At 41.4% G+C, this 25,433-nt stretch overlaps 1 protein-coding gene across 1 annotated transcript in view; it reads left to right on the forward strand.

Annotated features, from left to right (window-relative positions):
- Positions 1-919: 919 nt before the first annotated feature.
- The window catches only part of F5 (coagulation factor V), a gene marked incomplete at its 5' end in the record, with an annotated part of 39,651 nt that continues 15,137 nt past the window's right edge, over positions 920-25,433 (forward strand). Inside the window, 16 exons of the mRNA XM_081003905.1 lie at positions 920-953; positions 2,087-2,200; positions 5,273-5,395; positions 6,713-6,925; positions 7,330-7,473; positions 7,579-7,800; positions 9,795-9,960; positions 12,357-12,534; positions 13,106-13,208; positions 14,620-14,831; positions 16,519-16,669; positions 17,409-17,621; positions 18,421-20,392; positions 21,765-21,924; positions 23,879-24,115; positions 24,536-24,743. Coding sequence (XP_080860031.1) covers positions 920-953; positions 2,087-2,200; positions 5,273-5,395; positions 6,713-6,925; positions 7,330-7,473; positions 7,579-7,800; positions 9,795-9,960; positions 12,357-12,534; positions 13,106-13,208; positions 14,620-14,831; positions 16,519-16,669; positions 17,409-17,621; positions 18,421-20,392; positions 21,765-21,924; positions 23,879-24,115; positions 24,536-24,743 — 4,450 coding nt within the window. The remainder of the gene's footprint in view (positions 954-2,086; positions 2,201-5,272; positions 5,396-6,712; positions 6,926-7,329; positions 7,474-7,578; positions 7,801-9,794; positions 9,961-12,356; positions 12,535-13,105; positions 13,209-14,619; positions 14,832-16,518; positions 16,670-17,408; positions 17,622-18,420; positions 20,393-21,764; positions 21,925-23,878; positions 24,116-24,535; positions 24,744-25,433) is intronic.

Consider the following 25,433-nt stretch of genomic DNA (forward strand, 5'->3'; position numbering starts at 1 on the left):
TGTTCTACTTGATGCAGGGTGGGCAGCTGCTGCCTCCGCCCCACCTTGGATAGGCCCATAGCCTCCTTAAAAATATTTGCAGCCTCACATTCCCAAATCTTTGTCTTGTTGGGTAAACCCACAGTTCAGTCACTTACCTTTGTAACTTGCCTTTTGGACTAATGTCCTGAGCCAGAATGTCATACGCACTCAGAGGCACCTATGGAACTCCCACACATTCTGGGCTCACTCTTGAATGACTAGTTGAAAAAATGCACTCAATAGTGTTGAATCTGTGAGGCAGGTTCTGCCATTGGCCACTGTGAGAACAGGACTAGACGGGTTGTTGGCTTGGTCCAGTGGGGTTGTCTGCATGTTCTATCTTCTTTAAAAATCTCAGCTTTTCTTTCGAAACAGAGCAATGTTAAATCTGAGTGTGTTGCGGCAGCTTTTTACAAAGGCTCAGGAATTTGAGGGGTCTCAGTAAAGCTTCTAATGAAGCGCATACACCTGCCTTCCTGATTTCCTCCTATTGATCCTCCACATATTCTTGCTTTTGTGTACATCTCTGAGGCTTATTCCATTCAAGCCGGCCCTAACACAGAGTTGGAATAGATTAGGATATAGTAAATTCTGAAAAATAACCTTATAGTTTATTTAGTGGTTTTATTGGCCACTCTTCAGTTAACAATAAACTAATAACTTCAAAATTGCAATAAAGCACAGCAAAACAATGTAGTGTAAAAATTGGGCAACAGATATTGGTTATAATATAGTTATGGAAGCATGGGAATAATTATGGAATACAGATGCAGTCATACCTCGGGTTGCGAACGTGATCCGTGCGGGAGGCATGTTCGCAACCCGCAGCATTCACAGCCTGAAGCGCCATGTCTGTGCATGTGTGTGACGTGATTCGGCGCTTCTGCACATGCGCGTGATGTCATCCTGCGCTCATGCGCCGAAACCCGGAAGTAACCCATTTGGCACGGTCCGCAACCTGAAAACGCACAACCCGCAGCGTTCATAACCCGAGGTATGACTGTATAAAATTTACAGCATGCTATGGTTTAAGAGAAAACTGTATGAAAATGTTATATAGATGGTATCTAACACCAAGTAAACTGGCAAAAATGTATAAATAAAAAATGAATAAGTGTTCGAAATGCAAAGAGAAAGAAGGTACTTTCTATCATACGTGGTGGTCTTCCACTAAGGTTAAAGCTTACTGGGAAATGATATATAATGAACTGAAAGCAATGTTTATAATAACATCCGTTAACAAAAACAAACCGGAAGTTTCCTTCTGGGAATTATAGGGGTAGAACTACCGAAACAGTATAGAAATTTATTCATGTATACAACTATAGTGGCAAGAATGTTATTTGCAGAAAAATGGAAAGAAGAAGTCCCGACGAAAGAAGATTTGATACAAAAACTCATGGACTATACAGAAATGGTGAAACTTACCAGAAAAATAAGAAATAAAGAAGACAAACTTTTTATAAAAAATGGAAATGGTTTATTGAATATGTACAAATAAATTGTAAACAGATATGGACACTGGCAGGATTATTGTAATAACCTGCAGTTTCATAAGAGTAAATAATTAAAGTAGATGAATAAAAGAATAAGTTAAGTTAATTTAGAATATGCAGCAAATGATAAATATAAATTTAAGGAACCACAGAAAGAGGAAGAAGGAAGTCGAGTTTTGAAATGTGAAAATGACTGTAAAGTTATTGAAATGTGTATTACTGAAAACCACAATTACTATTTTTTTAAATGTAGTGTAAAATGCCCATGTAAAACCTCTTCACACATTTTTAAAAGACCAGAGGAAGGAAAAAGAGTGCTCACATGGTGCCAAAAAGAAAATGAGAATGGTGCCAGGCATATTTTTGGGGAGAAAAAATTCCAGAGATTGGGTGCCTTTACAAAAAAGGCCCTGTCTCCTGTCTTTGTTTCAGCAGGTGGCTCTGCTGAGAATACAAAATGTGTTTGGTACACATGTTGATTTCTGCAACTGTGCTTAACTTTCATAATGTATTTTACAGCATAGAGTTCTTATAAATATCTTCCACACGGAAGCTATTTCCTGTGATAGTTTTAAGACTCTTCTATTTCAGATTACCAAAATCAGATCCTCTATTTAAGAAAATTATCTACAGCGAGTATGAAGCAGATTTCAAAAAAGAAAAACCAAGAAATGCTCTATCAGGTAAACACAGAATGATTTTCAGATATTGCTGGTGAAATTTTCACAGCATGGTATAATCTCTCTGCTGTCACAAATCCAAATTAACAACATTTTAAATCACTACAGTTTATTTACCCATTTAGGTCACTATCCAATGGATGTTCCTGAGGTTAGAGGATAAAGTGGATTTCCCCCCTCGGCCTGCAGTAAGGCAGGTCTGCAGACAGAGGCGGGACATCCTATTTGCAGAGAAACCACTACTATCCTTGCCACTTAGCCACTGGTACTCTGGTGGTGGGGTGGGTCAAGGGAGGTTTAGAAGCCAAAGTCCTTGTATTCCCTAGACATGGCCCCCAAACAGCGTGGGTGGGGAGAGTACATCTGCCCTGGAGTTGGCACTCTGATCTGGGACAAATGGGGAGGTTAAAAAACAAAATAAAAGAGTAGCCCCAAAATGAATAACACAAAACCTAGAGAAACACCCTCCCACTCGGCCAACATGAACCCAGTAGGGCTTTGGATTTGCTGCCTCTCCTCTCCCTTCCTATGGGTCTACTCTACCCTCTTTGAGTGCCTGACTCAGCTGCTTCTTACTTAGCTGGTTGAAGAGTTATAGAAACTTCTGACTTTTGCCTGGCTGGAATGCAGCCTAGGGTTCAAGGCATGAATCACATTTGCTATGACCCTGCCCACCTTTTGCCCCTGGCCACACCCAATACTGGCATACGGCCCCTGGAAGCTTATCCATGAGGAATGTGGCCCTCAGCCTGAAAATACTCCACATTCTTTTTCTAAGTTTTAGAGGTAGAGGTAGGTGGATCCTGCTGCTCTTTCATATCCCTGGCCACCTGCTTGCAGAAAGCAGGTGAACAGGTAGCAACAGCAGTGAGAAGGAGCATGGCCAGGAGACGGTCAGTAGTCATTTTTTCCAAATTACTCTGTTCTTCTCCTTGCACTGATAATTAGATAGTTTCCATTGTCCCATTAATGACCCCAGATACCAAAAATGCACTTGTGCAGAACAGCTAACTAGAAAGTGACTAATCATTTCAGTAACTAGTGTTGTATCGCTGACTCAAAATATACAAAGGATGCCTAGCTGTTGTTCCTTTCAATGTTATTCTGCACGTTGCCACAAAGACTGAGTTGTGGCTTCCTTCTTTCACTTCCACATTGTTCCAGAATTTCCTGCATGACACACAAAGTCTTCTACAAATTTTAATGATAAATAAGTACAGTGGTACCTCGGGTTACAGACGCTTCAGGTTACAGACTTCGCTAACCCAGAAATAGTACCTCAGGTTAAGAACTTTGCTTCAGGATGGGAACAGAAATCGTGTGGTGGGAAGCGGTGTACACATAGCATTAGTCAGAACCAATCTTTCCTGTATATATTCTGTCATTCTTATGAACTACTGTGTTTTGATGCTCCACGCCCCCCAGTCTCAATCTGAATTGAGAAAAATAACAACCCAGCTGTGTGTCAAGTCAGTAATGTGTGTGCAGCCCAAATACAAAGTTTCCTACCACGCTGACGGAGTTGTCTAATATTGTTAGTTGCTTGTACCTCTGTTTCGTATGCGATTTTCCTTGTTTTTAAGTGACCAGATTTTTCAGGCATTCCTTCAATGTGTTGGTAGGGTGGGGTGGGGAGAATTGCACTGGAAGGCTCAGCCCCCTGCCTGGGCATATTAATTAGAACATGAACTCTTCAGATCATCCCTCACCATAATACCATGTGATTATATATAATCATTTTTCAATGTCTTTCTTTATTAAGACTTTGATTAATTTTCCTATTCATTAAATGTCTCCCAATATTTTCCTTCATCTACCTGCAAAACAATTCAAGATTAAGCAGAATTGCCACGCCTAGCCAATTCTCTTTTCATGCATACAGCGGTCACAATGGATTCTACCGGTTTATTCTTTTAAGTGTTCTGGAACGAGTATGGGCTACATAAGTAGCAAATACTTGTTCTATACCAGAGCTTTCCAAACTGTGTTTCGCGACACATTAGTGTGTCAGCTGCACTGTGTAAGTGTGTCACACGAAGGAATTAGTTTAACCTCCGATTTGATAGTAAAACTGAATTACTGTGTCACGAAATGATGCATATCTAAAAAGCATGTCACCAACATGAACCGTTTGGAAAGCTCAATTCTATACAGTGGTACCTCGGGTTACAGATGCTTCAGGTTGCAGATACTTCAGGTTACAGACTCCGCTAACCCAGAAATAGTACTTCAGGTTAAGAACTTTGCTTCAGGATGAGAACAAAAATTTCGCAACAGCGGCGCATTGGCAGCGGGAGGCCCCATTAGCTAAAGTGGTACCTCAGGTTAAGAACAGTTTCAGGTTAAGAACGGACCTCCAGAACGAAGGTACCACTGTATAGGAAAATTTAGGCACAGGCCTTTTAAATTTAGCTATGCCATAGGCTCAAAAGAAAATGGAATCATCAAAACCATACCCTCCAACTTTTACTAACCAAAATCTGGGACGCCTCCACCATGCCATGGCTGCATGCCTGTGACCCCCCTTACCTGCCCAGGTTGCCTCCGCCCTCTGCCATCACTGCCATACCTCCACCTGCACTGCTCATCCTCCCTGCCCTCTCGCTCTGCTCACCCTCCCCACCTGTGCCGCTCAAAAATGACCCTAAAAGAGAGCAAAAACAGCAGAAATAGCGCCTAGCAATTCCACAAGCTTTTGCAAGCACAATCCTAGGAGCCCTTGCACTGACCGTTGAGGCCTGTGGAGAGTTGGAATTTGAGCAAGGAGGTTTGGAGGGAGCAATTGTGGTGGAGTTTGGTGGATTTTTGTTTTTGTTTTTAAGGGTTTTCCAATATCATCTTCTCCTTCTTACGTCACAGACGAGCATAAAGCTCAATTGCTGCTCTGAACTTATTGGAGGAAGGTTGGTGTGTGTTAACAAATAATAACATTCCTGCCCTAAGGAATGATGGTGCGTTCTAATAGCCACTTGTGTGTGCAAGTTTGTGTCTCAGTCAAAACACAAGTCTCTTTTTCCATGTTGTGTATTTAGGGATTTCTCTTTCTCTCTTTAAAATATATTATCATTTTGGTAGGGCTTCTGGGGCCAACACTACGTGCTGAAGTGGGAGATACACTTGTCATTCATTTTAAGAACCTGGCTAATAAACCACTGAGTATTCACCCACAAGGCATAGCGTACAGCAAACATTCAGAAGGTAAGTGCTGGTAATGTGACTGTGTTGTCAGATATCTCGGTGACGATCCTTTCATATTCCTGGCTTCGTCAGCCATCAGGACCAGCCAACCAGAGCTCCCATTAGTGGAAATATGACTGTAATGGAAAACTTAAAGGACACACCAGTCAGGAAGCTAGACGAGAATGTTATTTCTTTTAAACAGGAGCGAATCCGTAACAAGAAACTTCAGCCTGTCCCCTCAGATATAATGAAGTCAAATGCCACCTAGTGACTAAACTATATAACAACATCAGAAAAGCTAAGGTCTGTCTCAGATTTTGATCAGATCCCCAGCACTGAGAAAGAAAAGGAAAAGTGGATATACTTTAACCTGGCTTAGGGGTAAACTGCAAGTGCAAAAATTTCAACTTTTTAAACAATGAGATATATTTTGTTGGGCTTCACGAGGAATGTTAGATCTGTGTCCTCCTGTATTTTGTACTAGGCATCAGCCAGTGACTGACACAAGTTGTTGTTTGAATTGCAAGGGATAATGATACCAAATTGGTGTACCTGACCCCCAGAAATATATTGCCATGCCTTTAATATTTAAATAGCGGCATATTAAATAGAACTAATTCTTCTAGAATGAGCTGAGAAGAAATATCCATATGCCATTTGCATAAGTAAATGGAAATATGTTCTTCCAAGTAATTTCTGCAAAAGAGCCCTCGATATACAATGGTAGAGGAGAATGGTAAACTGAAACAAATTGGCAAGTTTCAGTTTGCACAGCAATAGCAAATAGTGCCAGGCCCCTGTAGAGCTTGTCCCCAAATGACTGGGAATCACGGGGTGTTCTCGGTATGACAGCCAAGTCCAGCAGGCCTCTGGCATCCCTCCCTTCCAGCTGGCTTAGCCCTCCGAGGCCCAGGGCAAGTGTACCCAGCTGTACCTCCCCTGCTCCCACCGCATGTGCACGGGCCTATGTAGGGCTATCTAGGAATAAGTACCTGTTCTCCTGTACCGTATGTGCATGTACAATCCTCAGGCAGGGCTGTATAAGAAAGGTGGATAGATTGGAGGAACCTGTGACCCTCCAGATTTTATTGGACTGCAACTCCCATCACTCCCAGCTTGCATGGCCCATGGGCAGGGAGTGATGGAAATTATAGTTTAACAGCATCTGAAAAGACACAGGTTCTCCATGCCTGGTATAAAGAGGACATTAGACTCAGCGTGTATATGGATAGGTGGGTGCATGTACATTTATTTATTCATTGCTTCATAAGGGCACTGTTGGTATTATTATGTATGAATAATACATGGCGAATCCTTGCTTCCCTGCCACTGAAGGTTCCTCATATTCCGACAAGACATTGCCTATCGAAAAACTGGATGATGCTGTGCTTCCTGGAAAAAGTTATAAATACGTGTGGAAGGCCACTGCAGGAACTGGACCACGGGAGGCTGATCCTCCTTGCCTCACCTATGCCTACTACTCACATGAAAACATGGTGCAAGACTTCAATTCTGGCCTTATCGGTGCTTTGCTGATATGTAAAAACGGTAATAAAACATTTAGGTTGAAGAAACCAGCAAGTGTTTGTTGGGGATTATCTGTAATGTCCCTTCTTCCCACACATGCATTCCTGTTTATCATCTGCCTCAGCTCCTTGGCCTCTGACAAACTAGGCCCTTTTGACAGGAATAATTTCTCTTCTAGCAGGCCCAACTCTTCAAGACTCACCCCTGTCCCCTCATACTTTGGTCTGGCTAAGGTGTCCTCAGCCCCATAGAGTTGGTGCCTATGCTGGGCGAGAAACCCTAGAGAGCTGCTGTCAATCAGTGTCAACAGTAATGAACTTGATGGGCAGCTTCCTCTGGGTCCTTCATTGTCTATGTCTTATTTGATAAAACACTTTGTCCCCCCCTCCCGCCCCAATGTCTATGACAGCCTCTTCTTCTTCTAGGAAGCCTGCATGAAAATGGAACACAGAAATTTTTTGACAGGGAATATGTGCTGACGTTTGCTGTGTTTGATGAAAGCAAAAGCTGGCAAAAAGGATCTTCCCTCATGTACACCATTAATGGCTACGCTAATGGAACACTGCCAGGTACTGTATATCCTGTTAACCTAGATGGATTTGCTTGACTGACTGCCATTACGGTACAGTGATTTTGAAACAAAAGTTTCCAACTGCTGTTCTTTTGCGTTTCAGATGTACAAGCCTGTGCTTACCATCGCATTAGTTGGCATTTGATAGGGATGAGTTCTGCACCTGAGATCTTCTCGGTCCATTTCAATGGGCAAACCTTGGAGCAAAACCACTATAAAATGTCAACGATCAACCTTGTCGCAGGAGCATCAGCAACAGCAAAGATGTCTGTGAGCAAGACAGGAAAGTGGCTCATATCGTCCCTTGTTGAAAAGCATCTGCAAGGCAAGGAGATCTTTCTTCAGCAGGCATTGGTGCAACTGCAGCCTTCATTACCTTCTCTCATATAGCAGTTGTACGAAACATGCAAAATCATCTTAACTATAGCAGCACTTGTGGTGATGGAGGTGGGGGCTAGGAAAACAATCTGGCATAAATTAGAACTGCTGTTTGCATATGTTGACTATAGAATAACAAGACACCTGTAACTACAATTGTATTTTGTTAGCGGGGGGTAGTGAAGTGTCCTTTGTCCACGATTGGCTCACCACTGAAATACAGGGTGAGTCCTTTAAAAGAGGCCCTGTGGATACAGGGTACACATGTTCCATAGGGCCTCTTTTAAAAGACTCACCCTGTACATGCAGTGATTTTCAGTGGCCACCACCATCTGTCCAGATAGTCATGTGATTCGCTTTAAACCCTTGGATGTGTTGTTAGTTAAGCTGACCCTTCATACTAACTAACTAACTAACTAACTAACTAACTCACTCACTAACTCACTAACTCACTAACTCAGTAAGAAGACAGTACAAATGTCTTTTGTTTCATTGGTTAAGTACAAATGCCTATGGATAAGCCTAAACCTTTATTAGTTTAGTCACTAGATTAATAAAGCAAAGTTTTACTAGATTAGCCAATGGAGGCTGCTTTTAACTCATGAGGAAATATTTAAGTAGGTGAAGCTGTGAGCCAAGAGCAACTTATTTATTTGTTGTGACCAATTTGGTTCTGATGTGCCTGTAATAGGGAATGAAAAAATAAAATATTAAGAGACGTCTTTTTCTTTTAACAATAAGCGGTAGTTTTTGTTTCTTAAAGTTATCTTCTGCTGTCTTCAGTGTCTCAACAATGCATTTACATTGAGATTATCATAATATGCTCATTTATGTACATTTAGTTGATTAAAACCTATATTAAGCCAGTGAAAATGCTTTGTTTAGTTATCTTAGTTGTTACTAACTATGCAGAACTATCACTTGTAAAGACATACTCTCAAAATAATTTTTGCACCTGTACAGCTATTAGTAGGAAGAAGCTGCATGGATTTATTTAGCATCCTGAAGAAAACCCAAGCTTGTCGCTATGAAGACATTGTTTAATTTTGTTAAAAGTATGGCATTGTGAATCATGAGCATAAGTCAGGTCTCCAAAAGGCTCTGTCACACTCCAAAACAAACAAGGCAGTATTGAATTGTTCCGTTCCTTGAATGGAAAGAGTATTCCCATTTGCAGAAGAGGTTTTGATCTACTGGAGTCTCTGCTAAAGGAAGAAGAGGGGAGGCAATGTCCACTGATTCCCCCCTTCCCCTGCAACCTCCCATGCCACCTCCCACACTATTCTGGAAAATCCCCCAACCTGTTCTGGGGAAGGTGGGGCCCCAGAAGGGAGGAGGAATTGATGAAAATCTCACCCTGCCTTCTGTTAGTGTAGGGTAACCACTGTATCATATACCTATGAGCCAGTGTGGTGCAGTGGTTAAGAGCGGTAGTCTCGTAATCTGGGGAACCGGGTTCGCGTCTCCGCTCCTCCACATGCAGCTGCTGGGTGACCTTGGGCCAGTCACACTTCTCTGAAGTCTCTCAGCCCCACTCACCTCACAGAGTGTTTGTTGTGGGGGAGGAAGGGAAAGGAGAATGTGAGCCGCTTTGAGACTCCTTAAAGGGAGTGAAAGGCGGGATATCAAATCCAAACTCTTCTTCTATGGATGCAAGGGCACAAATGGATTCCACATACTGCTGTGTGTTTCAAGATGCATTAACATGGCTTTGTTATTTATACCTTAAGAGAGTAATGAATGGCTAATAGATTCTTTTTGCTGGCTAAAGTGGTGGAGATTTTGATCGCAGCAGGAGACAAATGTACATCTTTCAGAGGTCTCTAGTAAAATACAAATACAAAATCTTTAACTTCCACCTGGTTTGGCTGAAGGGAAACAAGGAAATCCCTTGGGCATGCACGTTCCTTTACAACTAACAGTCATGCTCTGTCTTTCCAGGTGGAATGCATGGTTACCTCAACATAGAAGACTGTGGAAATCCAGACACTTTAACGAGACAATTATCCTATAAAGAAATACGGATGATTAAGGACTGGGACTTTTACATCGCTGCTGAAGAAGTAATCTGGGATTATGCTCCGGAAATTCCTGACAGTGTTGATAGGTAACATGATAGAATATGTTGGTTGAGGGGTGTGTGTAGACTGGATAAGGTTCTCAATTCTTAGGCTCCATCCACACTAAACATTTAAAACAGTCTCACACCACTTTAAACAATCCTGGCTTCTCCCAAAGAATCCCAGGAAATGTAATTTATTTTTTTAAGTGTGCTGAGAGTTGTTTTACTGTTTCCCTCACAGAGCTACAATTCCCAAGGTGGTCAATCCCTCTTCCCAGGAAACTGGGAATTGTAACTCTGTGAGGGGAATAGGGGCCTCCTAACAACTCTTAATACCCTAAACAAATGGCACTTTTAAGGATTCCTTGGGGAGAAGCCGTGACTGTTTAAAGCAATGCTTTTTTTCCAACCAGAACTCACCGAAACTCAGTTCTGGCACCTCAGGTAGATGTCATTGCTATTACAGGAGAACAATGGAGGCATTCATAGTGAGTTCCAGCACCTCTTTTTTCTAGAAAAATAGCACTGGTTTAAAGTATACATTTAAATGTATAGAGCAGATAAGACCTTAGAACACTTAAATTCTAATCTGCTTGGTTAACTTTAAATGCTCAGGTTCTACCACAATTCATCTACTTGGTGACGTTGACAGGTGAGAGAACTAGTTTGTGAGGTAGCTTGAGGGGAAGTTGGAGCAGCAATGGCAGTTCTGTGGGAAACTTGGTGAATAAATAGCTTCTATTTAACTTGAGTCAGTATCAGACCACTGTAGATATAGCTCCATCTGTACAGCATGAGACTCTTGATCTCAGGGTCATGGGTTTGAGCCTCACATTGGGCAAAAGATTCTTGCATTGCAACGAAGTGGGACAAAACATCTTTAGTGGTATTTAACATAGTTTTACTCTGAATTGATCCCCTGAAATTAAGGAACATGACCAAGGCTGCATTCACGTGACAATTTATTCTGTTCTCCTTATGTTTCACTGACTGTTAATTGCTGCATTGTGCCTGGGCTTTCACAGGATATAAAAGCCATTTCCAGAAATATAGCAGAATATACAGCAAGTTCAGCACTCATTTTGGTGTTATTTGCAAAAAGATTTCGTTCTGGAAGTAATACCAAAATGGTGCTACCATATATCCAGAGGTGGTTTTTATGTTATTTGAAAGCTCAAATATAATGTGAAAACAGCAGTTTGGTAACACGTGCAGAAGAACTCTACTTTCATTACTCTACTTATTCCTGCCTTTTTACTGGGGTTTCGTTGGGTTGCTACAATGCATATATTCATTTACAATGCATATAATCATTTACAGCAGAATGACTAGTGGGGTGCCACAGGGTTCTGTCTTGGGCCCAGTCTTATTCAACATCTTTATCAACGACTTGGATGATGGACTCAAGGGCATCCTGATCAAATTTGTAGATGACACCAAACTGGGAGGGGTGGCTAACACCCCAGAGGACAGGATCACACTTCAAAACGACCTTGACAGATTAGAGAACTGGGCCAAAACAAACAAGATGAATTTTAACAGGGAGAAATGTAAAGTATTGCACTTGGGCAAAAAAATGAGAGGCACAAATACAAGATGGGTGACACCTGGCTTGAGAGCAGTACATGTGAAAAGGATCTAGGAGTCTTGGTTGACCACAAACTTGACATGAGCCAACAGTGTGACGCAGCAGCTAAAAAAGCCAATGCAATTCTGGGCTGCATCAATAGGAGTATAGCATCTAGATCAAGGGAAGTAATAGTGCCACTGTATTCTGCTCTGGTCAGACCTCACCTGGAGTACTGTGTCCAGTTCTGGGCACCACAGTTCAAGAAGGACACTGACAAACTGGAACGTGTCCAGAGGAGGGCAACCAAAATGGTCAAAGGCCTGCAAACGATGCCTTATGAGGAACGGCTAAGGGAGCTGGGCATGTTTAGCCTGGAGAAGAGGAGGTTAAGGGGTGATGTGATAGCCATGTTCAAATATATAAAAGGATGTCACATAGAGGAGGGAGAAAGGTTGTTTTCTGCTGCTCCAGAGAAGCGGACATGGAGCAATGGATCCAAACTACAAGAAAGAAGATTCCACCTAAACATTAGGAAGAACTTCCTGACAGTAAGAGCTGTTCGACAGTGGAATTTGCTGCCAGGGAGTGTGGTGGAGTCTCCTTCTTTGGAGGTCTTTAAGCAGAGGCTTGACAACCATATGTCAGGAGTGCTCTGATGGTGTTTCCTGCTTGGCAGGGGGTTGGACTCGATGGCCCTTGTGGTCTCTTCCAACTCTATGATTCTATGATTTGTGTTAACGTAGATTTTTCTAAATAAACATTTCCACCCACATAGATGTACTCTCAAAAGAAAAAGATGCCTATCTCCCCATTTACAGATCTTCTTTCTTTTCTTTCTTTTCTTTTCCTAATTCTTTTCCCAATTTTAAAGGAAATATAAAACTCAGTATCTGGAAGCATTTTCCAATCACATTGGCAAGAAGTATAAAAAGGCCATATTCAGACGATATAAAGATGCCAGCTTCACCAAACGCATAGACGATAAAAGGGCCAAACAACATGGAATTCTGGGGCCTATTATCAGAGCTGAGGTCAGAGATAACATAAAGGTAAGTACTGAGCAACAGGTATAAGGACAGAATCTAAAATTTCATTTTATTTAATTCATCATAGGACTTACGCTACATGCATTTTGACTATCCAAAATTTAACATTTATCTGTGTTTATATTGAGTTGGGTCCAACCGAAGCTAATTGTACTTGGGTCCTGTTGAAATCTATGGGTCTTAACTTAGTCATGACCAACTTTTCACAATGATTTCGGTGGAGCTTAAGTGCCACTAATTTAGGCTGGACCCAACCCACTGTCTCTCCTATGCAGTGCTGTGTTGAGGACAACCCTCTGCATAAAACATGTTCCTCCATGAGTCTTATTAGCCAAATAATTTATCCTGCACATACAGTTGCTTCTAGAAATTATTCATTAGTTGCATTCCTCCAATTGGTTTTATGGTTATCCTGTACATCTCTCTGGTTACAGTTAGTAGAAGAGTATCTTTTTTATTTTATTTTTAAAAACCTATTATTATTGCTTCAACTTCTACTACTATTATTGCAAACGTCTTGTACAAAGCATTATTGCCATACTGAACACATATTCTCCACCTACATTTTAAACAGATTGTATTCAAAAACATGGCCAGCCGACCCTACAGTATTTATGTGCATGGGGTTACGCTTTCAAAGGATGCTGAAGGAGTTGTTTATCCTTCTGGTGCCAAAGGTTGGTAATTCATTACTTCTGCCTAGATTTCCTCCTATCTTTCTTATGGTGGCTAATATATATATATATATATGAAATAGCTTCCCTAGCAGTTCAGTTGATAGAGGTGTTCCTGTTGTCATTTTCAAAAAGCTTTGAAAAAAAAATTTTTTTTAAGGTCATCCCTTTTTAAAGGGCTTCAAAGCTAACTGTGAAGTCAGTAGCATCCAAGGTAAAGGTAAAGGTAAAGGGACCCCTGACCATTAGGTCCAGTCGCGGACGACTCTGGGGTTGCAGTGCTCATCTCGCTTTACTGGCCGAGGGAGCCGGCGTACAGCTTCCGGGTCATGTGGCCAGCATGACTAAGCCACTTCTGGCAAACCAGAGCAGTGCACGGAAACACCTTTTACCTTCCCTCCTGAGTGGTACCTATTTATCTACTTGCACTGTGTGCTTCCAAACTGCTAGGTTGGCAGGAGCAGGGACCGAGCAACGGGAGTTCACCCTGTCGCGGGGAATCGAACCGCCGACCTTCTGATCAGCAAGCCCTAGGCTTTGTGGTTTAACCCACAACGCCACCCACATCCAGGGGTACTTCAAATAGGAATGGAAAGCTGGAGAAACTAACTGGCTAATTAAGGACAGAGCTGGCCCCATCATTACACAGAGGGAAGCGGCCACCTCATATGACAGATGCTGGGGTGGGGCAGTGGCAGCAACCTCCTGGCCTTTCTTCCCTGGCCCCACACCCCTTTGCCATTCTCCTCTGCTGAAGGACAGAACTGTGTATTCTATGTTTTTCTGCTTGAGGCAAAGGGCAAGACAAGCCTCCCTGCCCTCCCCATTCCATATACAGAAGCAGAAAAAAAAACGTATTGAGATGCCTCCTATTTCCATGATAAATGGCTGCAGAATTATTGCAACAGAATTAATTTTGCTTCAACTGGACTTCTGAGATGCCCCGGCTAGCTCTTTTCTGTTATAAGAAGAGAGCTTGTAGGTGTTAAGGGTTGTTGTGCTCAGAGATCCTGCTTGAAGGCTTCCCATGGGCATCTGGTTGGCCACTGTGAGAACAGGACGCTAGATGAGATGGGCCATTAGCCAGATCCAGTAGGCTCTTCTTACGGGTGGGGATTCCCTGATTAAGGAAGTGATGTAAGCACAATAGTCCAATGGGAGAGGCATAGGAGAGAGATCCTGATGGTTTCCACTCCGCTTCTTTCTCCTTCTGCATGTCAGAATAAAAGTCATACAATATGTGAATTCACACCTTACTCCAGAAAAAGAGATGTGTTTCAGCTGTAGCAGGAAAAAGCACAGAACCCGAGTGTCTGAAAGGGGTCTGCAGGCAGTGTTTGCACACTGTACAGGGTAACTGCCATTTGCTTCTGCTCTTATCATCTTACTCCATTTATGTCCTTATTCCATCCAGAGAACAGCACTGAGGGTAAACTAGTCCAACCAGGGGAAATTTACACATATCGTTGGACTGTACTCGACACAGATGAACCCACAAGCGAAGATCCTCAGTGTCTCACCAGATTTTATCATAGTGCTGTTGATATAACAAGGGACATCGCCTCAGGACTTATTGGACCACTTCTGGTTTGCAAACGCAGGGCACTCGACGTGAAGGGAACACAGGTACTGTCAAGTATTGCAAACTGAGAGAGAAAAGATGGCGGCCGTAACGCTGCTATCTCAAGGTTCTGAGGCACTATGCCTCCAAGGGCTCATCCACACTTTGCTTGTTCTGTTCCTGGAAAGCCTGGTTCTGAGAGGTTTTCTGCTTGTCCCTGACTTTCTAGGCATGGGTGTGAGTGGGAAACAGGATTTTGAACCAGATGGTTTTATCCAGCAGAGCTGCTCTTAGGCTCTTGGGGCCAGACAAGTTTGAATGCATATTTTAGTCATGTAAACAGCACCCATGAAGAAGCATGAGCAGCCACAGGACCGTGCTGGGGGTGTATGGAGATGGAACAAAATCCCCTCTCCAAACTACTATTTGCATTTCAAAGAAGTCTCATGCAGAATGCCTGGATGAAAACATTTTTGCCTGGCATTGGAATGAATGTTTTGGTGCCACATTACCTGCTATGGACAGGGCATTAGAGATATGGATTGCCATAGATCAGAAGACTCCTTCATTGCCATCAGCCTTATTTCATATGGTGGAGGAATCCAGAGGAAGGTCTCAGATGATGACTGTAATGCTTGGGCAGAGTCGTGTAATACTTTTTTTATACATAAGCACCAACCCTTGGTTCGTTCCTGGAAAAAAATTGGTTGGTAGCCAGTGTGGTTCTTTAAATTCTAGCAAGATGCATCCTGTATAACCAGATCCATTTGGCACAAAACTTAGCCCAGTGGCCTGCTTACTAGCAGAGGTTTCAAAGGTTATAAGGGCATGGATAACAGTGGTCAGGCTACCTATGTCTAGAAAGGTGTCATTGTTGGTGCCCTAATCTGAACTAATGAAAGGCACTTTATGCCATAGAAAGCACTGAATCCAGTTCAAACAATGAACCTGGATCTTCAAGAGGAATTTGACCCCATTCAGACCAGGTTGAACCCTACCTCCCTGGTCGGATGAATAATTTATCTGGAATGAGTTTTAGTTTATTTGTGCTCTACCACTCAATTACTGAACCCAAATACTGGTTTCATTGAATCTGATCAATAGTCAAAGTAGGGCTGAGTGTCTTCTAGCAAAGGGGAGATATTGATTAGGTTTGCATTTTAATGGTAAACTATCAAGTTTGCCCTTCCTGGAATCAATATATGAAATGAAACACAGCTCTTCTTCAAAATTTGCACTTCTTCAAATTATGCCATGCAGCTCTCCAACCAAAAAGGGGTACAAAAATGTATATATTAGTGAAAACAATGCTAAAATGCATTGTGTTACACTTGGAAAAATACTTATGCTAGGCTAAATTGCATACAAATGTGCATATTAGGAGAAATATGCACAAAATGCCTATGAATTTTCATGCAAATATATGCAGAAATGGGACAAACCAAACTAAAGATTGGCAAGGTGAGAAACTGAGAGAAATAAAAATTGACTGATTGATTCATCTCTTATATTATGAATATACACTGATAACATCTGCCTCTCTGAATGACTTGTCTAAGCAACTTAATGTAGATATTAAATAGTACAGGAGACTATGCCACTGGATTGATCATCCAGGTAGGAAAGGAATCAGCATAATTGTCTAGAATTCCTAAACAGCCTGCCCAGGTTTGAGATTCATTGTTTTATAAGTCAGAATGGAGTGCAGAGGGTATGCGATCGGAAATGATGGCATGTCTTAATGTTTTCCAGAATAAGGCTGACGACGAGCAGCAATCCCTCTTTGCCGTCTTTGATGAAAACAAGAGCTGGTATTTGGAGGACAATATCAAGAGATTCTGCAGCAATCCCTCCACTGTTAAGAGAGATGACCCCAGATTTTACAAGTCCAATGTCATGCACAGTGAGTAGAAACCTGACCCAGCATTTCACTAAGCCTCTGAGAGCTCAACTTCAGTAGTGCGAAATAAAATTATGTGGGTGTTTTTTTGTTTTTAATGGAAGAATAGCATGCTGTTTCCATAATGCTTGACTGCTTGATGGCATTCACTACACTACACCAATACAATGCTACAAGTTACATAGAAATAAAGTGATAGACTAAGGCGGCAAAATTCAGCATTGTACCACTTGAGAAGAGGGATCATATTGTTTTGAGCTTGTCATCGGATTGCTTTGATCAAATGTCTGGGGCAGGGCCAGCCCGGGACTTTCTGCCACAATCTGCAGCCTCTGTCACATGCAGTTCTATTTTTAAAAACTATGTTAATTATAAATGTTTACGCTACAAATGAGCAATCATCTTTTTGAATGCTCGCCCTGTGTAAAAAAAAGCTCCCTGCATGAAGTAACTTAGCCCAGGTTAATGTAATCTTCCCCTTGATGAGTTAGTTATTAGATGCAGGGAGCCTTCTTATGCCTGAGAATATTAAACAAAATACAATTAAATGATAAGATCCTCCCATGCAGTCAAAAGTGGTAGAGCCCAAATTTCTGCTATGTCATTATGTGTAACATGTAGAACAGTTCCTACAGGTGTCTGTTTCATTCCTGTTATAATGTCCATCGGATCTGGAAATTTGATATGCTCCTGGTAAAGTTATATATTCTTTGTTATATTGTTGTTGTCGTTTTTATTTTAGCTATCAATGGCTATGCATCTGATAGAACAGATATCCTTGGATTTTGTCAGGCTAATATTATTAAATGGCACCTCACCAGTGTTGGCACACAGGATGAGATAGTGCCAGTGCATCTTTCTGGCCATACTTTCCTGAACAGAGGAAAACATCAAGATATCTTGCATCTTTTCCCAATGAGTGGTGAATCGGCTACAGTGACCATGGACAACGTCGGTTAGTAGCAACCTATAAATCCTGTTCTCACAGTGGCCAATTAGATGCCCATGGGAGGCTCGCAAACAGAAGCTGAGCACAGCAGCACTCTCCCCTCCTGCCGTTTCCAGGAATTCATATTATTCATATTGTTTCCCTTTTCTTTAGAGTGATAGTCTCCTTTCCCCAAGAGTGGCATTCTCCCTGACATTAGTGGAGCTATTGGGAGTGGAACAAAACCACAAAATCCCCCAAAGGCCTCATCCACCCACCTTTCTGCCTCTCTCAGATTTTCCAGGTCAGCCACCTTGGCCTCAAAGGAACAAAATTGTTCCCAGAGAGCCAGGAGCTCATTGGACCAAGGACACCTCCACCCCTGCTGGCTTTCTACCTGCCTAACTGTTTTGTGGTTTACTGAGTTACTTTATTAGAAACTTACATTTTGTTTGGGTCAAGGAGACGAGGGTCAGCGTAGTGTGCCCTGGGTTTCTCACTTTGCTGCTGAACTCGCTTAGCTGTTGTAACACAAAGCCTTGATGCTTTATCAGATGGGCCTCTCTGTAGCTCAGGAGTTGTAATCCAACAAAATTTGGAGGTCCACAGGTTCCTCATCCCTGTCTTGGTGGGAGACAACATATTGCAAAAAATAAAATAAAATAATTTGTAATAGAGTTCTCTGGTTCTGCAATATTGTAATGAGATTAAGGTTTGGTGTGAATCCTTTACCACCATTTGTGAGCCACAGAATTTACATTCAGGTGTCCGAGAAAGGCAAACTGTACAAGTAGTATGAATAATGCACATTATTCTGAATTTGCAGGAACCTGGCTTTTATCATCATGGGGTTCCCATGAGATGAGCAATGGAATGAGACTTAGGTTTAGAGATGCCACTTGTGATGATGTTGATTACACAGAAAGTTATGATGACGCTTCAGATTATGCACTGGTCACATTTTCATCTGAGAAAAGTGACACAGCAGCACTAAAGGAGGAGAAAGCGGACAGAAGCATGATAAATGAAAATGTCCTTGATAACTATGAGGATCAAACTGAAGATGACTTAGAACAAGATATGTATGCTTTGATGCTTGGACTTCGATCACATCGTAATGGATCGATTGCTGAAGAAGAAGAAAAGCTGAATATCACTGCTCTTGCCATACAAGAAGAAATTGACAGCACCTGCAATAAGACTGATGGTAATGTAACTGTGAACTCACATCTGGTGTTCACAAATAACAGCGATACTTTACATGGTGATAAAGTGTTGGAAAGTCCAAGCAGTGCTTCGAATACAGCTGCACTTGACTCCCTCCATCCTAATTACACATCTTTGGCAAATGATACTTTGATTGCAAATGTTGCTGCAGTGGTTAGAAACTGGTCCTCTGAACAAGGCAAAAGTAACCGTACTTCACATGGTGATGATGTGCTGAAAAGTCCAAGTACTGCTCCGAATACAGCTGCACTTGACTCTCTCCATCCTAATTACACGTCTTTGGCAAAAGACACGTTAATTGCAGATATGACTGCAGTGGTTAGAAATCTGTCAGCTGAACAAGGAAAAAGTAACCCTACTTCGCATGGACCTTCTATAGAGAAGGAGCAAGAAGATAACGAAGGTGAAAAGGATACACAGCATGAAAAGAGGGAAAGGCAAGGTCTAACAGAGGCAGTATTATTTGCCCTTAAAGAGATGTATGCCCTGCTGTTTCATGTACAACAAAAAAGAAATCTTTCTGCTTTAGACAACACCACTTCAGATATTCCATTTCTTCCCATTCCCAGTGCAGAAACTGCTTCCAGCTTAGATGCCAGTCACCTTTCACATTATCTTTATGATTATGAGGATGAAGAGGAAGCAAATACTGAGTTTTCCATGCTTTCAACAAATTTACCTTTGGCTGGAGTAGAGACAGTGGAAAACAATGGTTCTGAACAAGAGTTGTTGGAAGATCAACAATATGATGATTTGACTTCTGATGGTATGTTAGACAGCTTTGCTTCTACTCCCATCCCAAAGCCCACAGAGAATTTGAAGGACTCACCTCAGCAGAGGCCAAAGTGTCCTCCCAAAAAGATGGCTTCTGAATGGAATATTGTTTCTGAGAAGGTGATTTATGATACAGAAGCAGATCTCACCAAACCTGTTGACAATAAACTACAGAACAGCTCCAGAAATGTCACCTTGTATCCAGAAAATACCATGTTCCCTAGCAAGAGAAAGCAGGAGACATACAAAGCTGGCTCCCAGCTTGAGTTAGGCCAAGTAGAAATGAATAACAAGCAGGAAGCCCTGAATGAAAAGAGAAAGGTGAATTGTACCGTCAGTACACCTGGAACTTTCCAGAAGGCTCGGCGAAAGAAAAGAAAGCCAAGAGTCTTAGCACCGAGAACTTCCAAACCTCTAATGTCACCTAGAGGATTTGGCAGCAACCAAGCCTCCATTGAACGCAACCATACCATGCTGCCAAATGAGGTGTATGATACTTTGACACCAAAAGAGGATAAACCAGAGGTCAAATTAGGTTTTATAGGCGACGATGGAGAATATATGGAATATGACATAGACAGCACAATCTATGACGACAGCAGCAGTGGCTCTTATGAATATGAGACAGTACACTATCACGACCCATATATAAGAGACCCCCGACTTGACAGTTATACAGCACGTAACCCAGATGACATAGCTAAGCATTACATCCGGACTATGAACGATGCAAACATAAGGAGATACTACATTGCAACCGAAGAGGTTCTCTGGGATTATGCGGCACCAAGAAAAAGGTTTGGATGAATTATTTCTCTCTGACCCAGTTCCATCTTGCTGGCTTTAGTGCAACGCGCTAAGCAGTGCAATCCTATTCATGTCTACTCAGATGCAAATCCCCCCTCGGTAATTGTGTTTAGAATTGCAGCTTAAAACCTTTTAGAATACATCAGTCTTTATTAATGGGCTGTTTTTATTTATTTTAAATAAATAAATAAGTCCATTTGTTTCTGGGCAAATGGTTGCCCAAAGTGGCTTACAATATAAAGCAACAAATGATGAAAAGAACAATAAATAATATACGGTAACCATAAAGCAACAACTCATCAACAGTCCACGCACACTTCATCAGGACTGATCGATTTTGGGTACTTCTTGATCATCAGAATCAGGTGGTTAAGCCCACAAATCTAGGAAACTATTCTTTTTTAATTTATTCATTAGGGGATAATGGGTTGTACCACTTTGTCATGTGTAGAGTTCCGCTCATGCAAGGGGACTTGCTCCCTATATGTCCTCATAATCTGTTCTGGACGGTCCTTCAACCCTCTAGAGCAGATTTTGAGGGTGCATGAGGGGCTGCAGGGGAGAGGAGGGGAAAGATTCATTCCACAAGCAGAAGTATGTTGCAGAAGCAGAACAGCAGCACTGGGCACAATCCAGTCTCTTTATTTTCTTTCTTTAAAGCACAAAATACTTCGGTGGGGCTGTTTCAGGAAGTACACTGAGCGCCTCTAAGCAGACGGGCAAATGCAACCATGTTTGCTTAGTTATATTAAATCAGTTAATGTTTAATATTTTTACCCCACTCTGCTGTTTGTAGAACATTTCACATCCAAAATGTACAATGCAGTTAAAAACAAAAACGTCATGTCAGTTAGGAAAAATGTTCATGTAAGCCACACCAAACAGCAATCAAGTTAAAAACAACAGCAGTACTCATTCAAAGAAAAATGATTTTTAGTTTCTGCCTACAACGGCAACAAAGAAGGAGTTGGGTAAATCTCATCCTGTCTATACAGAAGGGCCCTGTGAGCTACAATTCTCAAAGTTCCCTAGGAATAGGAATTGACTGTTAAACCAATCTGACAATTATAGCTCTGTGAGAGGAATATGTTCACCTAACAATGCTCAGCATTCTTAACAAACTACAGTTCCCATGATTCTTTGGGGGAAGCCATGATTCTTTAAAGTGGTGTGATATAGCTTCAAATGTACAAAGCAGATTGGGCCAGAGTCACAGAGCCGAAATAGATGTCCTTTTGCTTTGATTCTGCAGTAGCTTCACCATTTCTCAGTCTCCAAGTGCTTACTGATATTAAAAATTTACCCACAAAAAAGTTATTGTTTATTTACAGTCTTTTCATCTCAATCCTTCCATGTCCTCAGTACAGTGAAAAGTGGCCCAGCCAGGACAGGGTACAAAAAAGTGATTTTCCGAAGTTATCAAGACGATACTTTTAGGACACCTGAAGCTGGAGGGGAATATGAGGAACACCTTGGCATCCTGGGTCCTGTCATTAGAGCTGAGGTGGATGATGTCATCCAAGTAAGTTCATGTTCCCAGTCTTTGAATAATTGAGGGCATTTCCCCCCCCCCCTTTTTAATAACTTCAAAATAAAAAAATGGATTTCATTTTTGTTTGGGTGTGTTAAAAGAAATAAATAAATTCCCTAAAAGACCATGTGTCTTCTTGTGGCTGAGTTCAGGACTGGGCATTACTAATGAAAATAGAAGCATAAATATATATAACAAATCCTTTTGAATGCAGCCTGAACAATACTTGCCAATGTGCTCTGAATGCAACAATATTGCATGAACTTCTTATAGCATGGGGGGCGGGGAATATGTGATATGCCTCCCAGATTTTGTTTGACTTCCATCAGCCCCAGTCAGTATGGCCAATAGTCATGAATGGCTTTTGGAGTCCAGCCATATCTGTAGGACCACAGGTTCCTTCTCCCTGCTGTAGTCCATTTACATGTATAACACATAAGGGTTTCTTAGTCTGTCTTCTCCTATGAGATTTTCTACTGCAGAAAGCAAAGGTGAAGTGAGTTTCCTTTCCTTCTCATTACCCCCAACTCTTGAAAGTGTGAAACATGGTTGAAGGAAACTTCCACCGACAGCAATGAAATGCATGCACTACAAACTGACCTGCAACGAGATGCGGCAGTGTAATTTGTATTTTAGATATATGCTGCCATTTTTAAATCAAAACCGATAGCAAAATGATTCAAATCAGCCAGCCATGTCTTCTTTCAGGGTTCCATTCTCTCCTCCCAGATTTCCAACAGACACTTAGCATTCAATGGCTACTGAGCATGCCCAGTCCTCATTGGATTGGTGGGGGGAGGGGGTTTGCATGGGGGGTCCCTCCTAGATTCTTTTCTATTTTTTTTTAACTTCAGCAAACTTCGAGACTTACCTCCAAGCCTGCTGATATTCTTTGGTGTGGATTTTCACTACATGAGTATCAACGCTTGGAGAACTGAGCTTGTTAAGAATACACAGAGTAGGATTACTGTATTACTAATTTATGTGTGCCGTACATGGGAGCAGAAATACATAGCAAATCTAAATTCCAGGTAGGGCTGTGAATGGCTCCTTTCTGAAATTCTGGAGAGCTACTGCCAGGTAGTGAAGACAGTACTGAGCTAGATGGATCAATGGTCTGACTCTCTACAAGGCAGCTTGTATTGTTCCTAAATTAAACAACTTGGTTACAGTCAGAAGACAGTTAGCGACAACCATTTATAATTAAACCATTGCATATGCCCAGCTTGTTGATCTGTACAGACAGACAGCTGTGCACAATAAGTACATCCCAAGACAGATTTTCTAACCTGTCTATAGTTTCAAATAAATTTTCCCATGGGAGCGGAGTTCTAGATGTGACTTGATGTAGTCTCCAAAATCTGAACCCAGGATAATAAAGCTTTAAGTTTTTGGAAGGGAGGTTTTCCACCTTCATAACTGCTAATCGCTGTCCGTTCAACCAGGCAGAGGGCCTGCTTGGTAGTGGTTCCCACCCTGTGGAATGCCCTCCCATCAGATGTCAAGGAAATACAGTCGTCTCTTGGATCCCAAACACCTTGGTACTTGGACATTTTGGCTTCTGAATGCCACAAACCCAGAAGTGAGTGTTCAAGTCTGCAAACGTTCTTTGGAACCCGAACGTCCAGCGGGGCTTCCGCGGCTTCTGATTGGCTGCAACAGCTTCCTGCAGCCAATCAGAAGCCGCGCTTTGGTTTCCTAATGTTTTGGAAGTCGAAGGGACTTCCGGAACGGATTCTGTTCGACTTCCAAGGTACAACTGTAAACAACTACCTGACTTTTAGGAGACACCTGAAAGCAACTCTGTTTTGGGAAGTTTTTAATGTTTGATATTTTATCGCTTTATGATGATGATGTTGGGAGCTGCCCAGATGGGCAGGGTGTAAATAAATTATTATTATTACTATTACTATTACTATTATTATTATTATTATTATTATTATAGATTCACTTTAAAAATCTGGCCTCCAGGCCATATTCTCTCCATGCCCATGGGCTTTATTATGAAAAGTCTTCTGAGGGTAGAAGCTATGATGACCAGTCTCCAAAATGGTTTAAAGAGGATGACGCAATCCTGCCAAATGGCACCTATACTTACGTCTGGCATGTGACCCAACGGTCAGGACCTCCAGAAGGTCAGAGAACATGTAAATCCTGGGCCTACTACTCTGCTGTAAACCCGGTAAGGCAATCTAATACAGAAAGTTTTTGTTTTTGTTTTAAAGCAGTAATACTTCTGTGGAATCCTCTGAGGGAAAAGGGAAATGAATTCTTTCAACAGTAATGAAGAACATGTTGGCTAATTTGGCTTCAAATTTGTATGCCTTTTGCTTTTCAGATATATCTTGGATTTGAAATTCCCTTAACATTTAACATTCATGAATTACTAATATGATTTAATTTATTATCAGCCTTTCACAAGCTGGTCCCAGGACAGGTTACAGCAATTTAAAATTCAGGATTTAAACAGTTTAAATTTATTACATATTAATATATCTGCATCAGAATGAAGTGAACTGATGCTTTCAAATAAACCACAAGAGCAGCAATTCATTTATCTGAGAAATTAATATTGGAACCTCTTTCCTGTCTTGTTTTGTAGGAAAAAGATATTCACTCTGGCTTGATTGGGCCAGTCTTGATCTGTCAAAAAGGAATGCTTGACAAGTATAGCAAGCCAAAGGACATGAGAGAATTTGTCCTGCTTTTTATGGTCTTTGATGAGGAGAAAAGCTGGTACTTCAATAAATATAAAAGAAAGACTCATGCTGAGAGGATTTCCGGAGCAAAAAGGCACCATAAATTTCCTGGTATAGATGTTTTGCTTTGTCTACTATGAGATCCCTAGTGATGACGAATAATAACTATGACTATATTGTAGAAAAATGATAGGGATGTTTTCTGAATGTTAACATTTTACAGACACAAAACACTTGCATGAGATTTTTTTCTCTCTCTGTTGTCACCCATGTTCCTGATAAGAGTTCAAATATAGTAGGTTTACAGTCAGAGGCCTCAAATTGTTTTAGCACAACCAGTCCTGCTATTGATTATTCCCTTGCACTAATATCAAACTCATCTTATCTTATTTTGCTTCAAATATTTTCCTGTTTCATTCCAAGGCCTCCCTCTTGATACATGTTAATGTATTCTGTTAATATTTAGTTAACAGAAAAAATATAATTAACCTCCATCATAATACACAAGTCGGTTTTCTCTTTATTCGTCAAACTTAACACTATATCCTTACTCTCACTTTCAAATTGAATTATTCTATTTAAAGAAAGTTTAACTAGAAAGGCAGAGATATTTCTCAAGGCCATTGTTTATCCCATCAGTGGGCACTAATGAGCAAAAGTTAAAAAGTTTTAAGCCCCTTGGATTTGAGCTTATATTTAACTCTTTTCCATTGAAACTGGAAGGGCTTGAGGTATTCAGTGCTGACTGGATTACATCCATTTTAATTTTCCACATCCAACCTGACATTTGTAAAGCTAACT

Source organism: Podarcis pityusensis, assembly GCF_964106645.2.
Source record: "Podarcis pityusensis genome assembly, chromosome: 4".
Classification (NCBI taxonomy): domain Eukaryota; kingdom Metazoa; phylum Chordata; class Lepidosauria; order Squamata; family Lacertidae; genus Podarcis; species Podarcis pityusensis.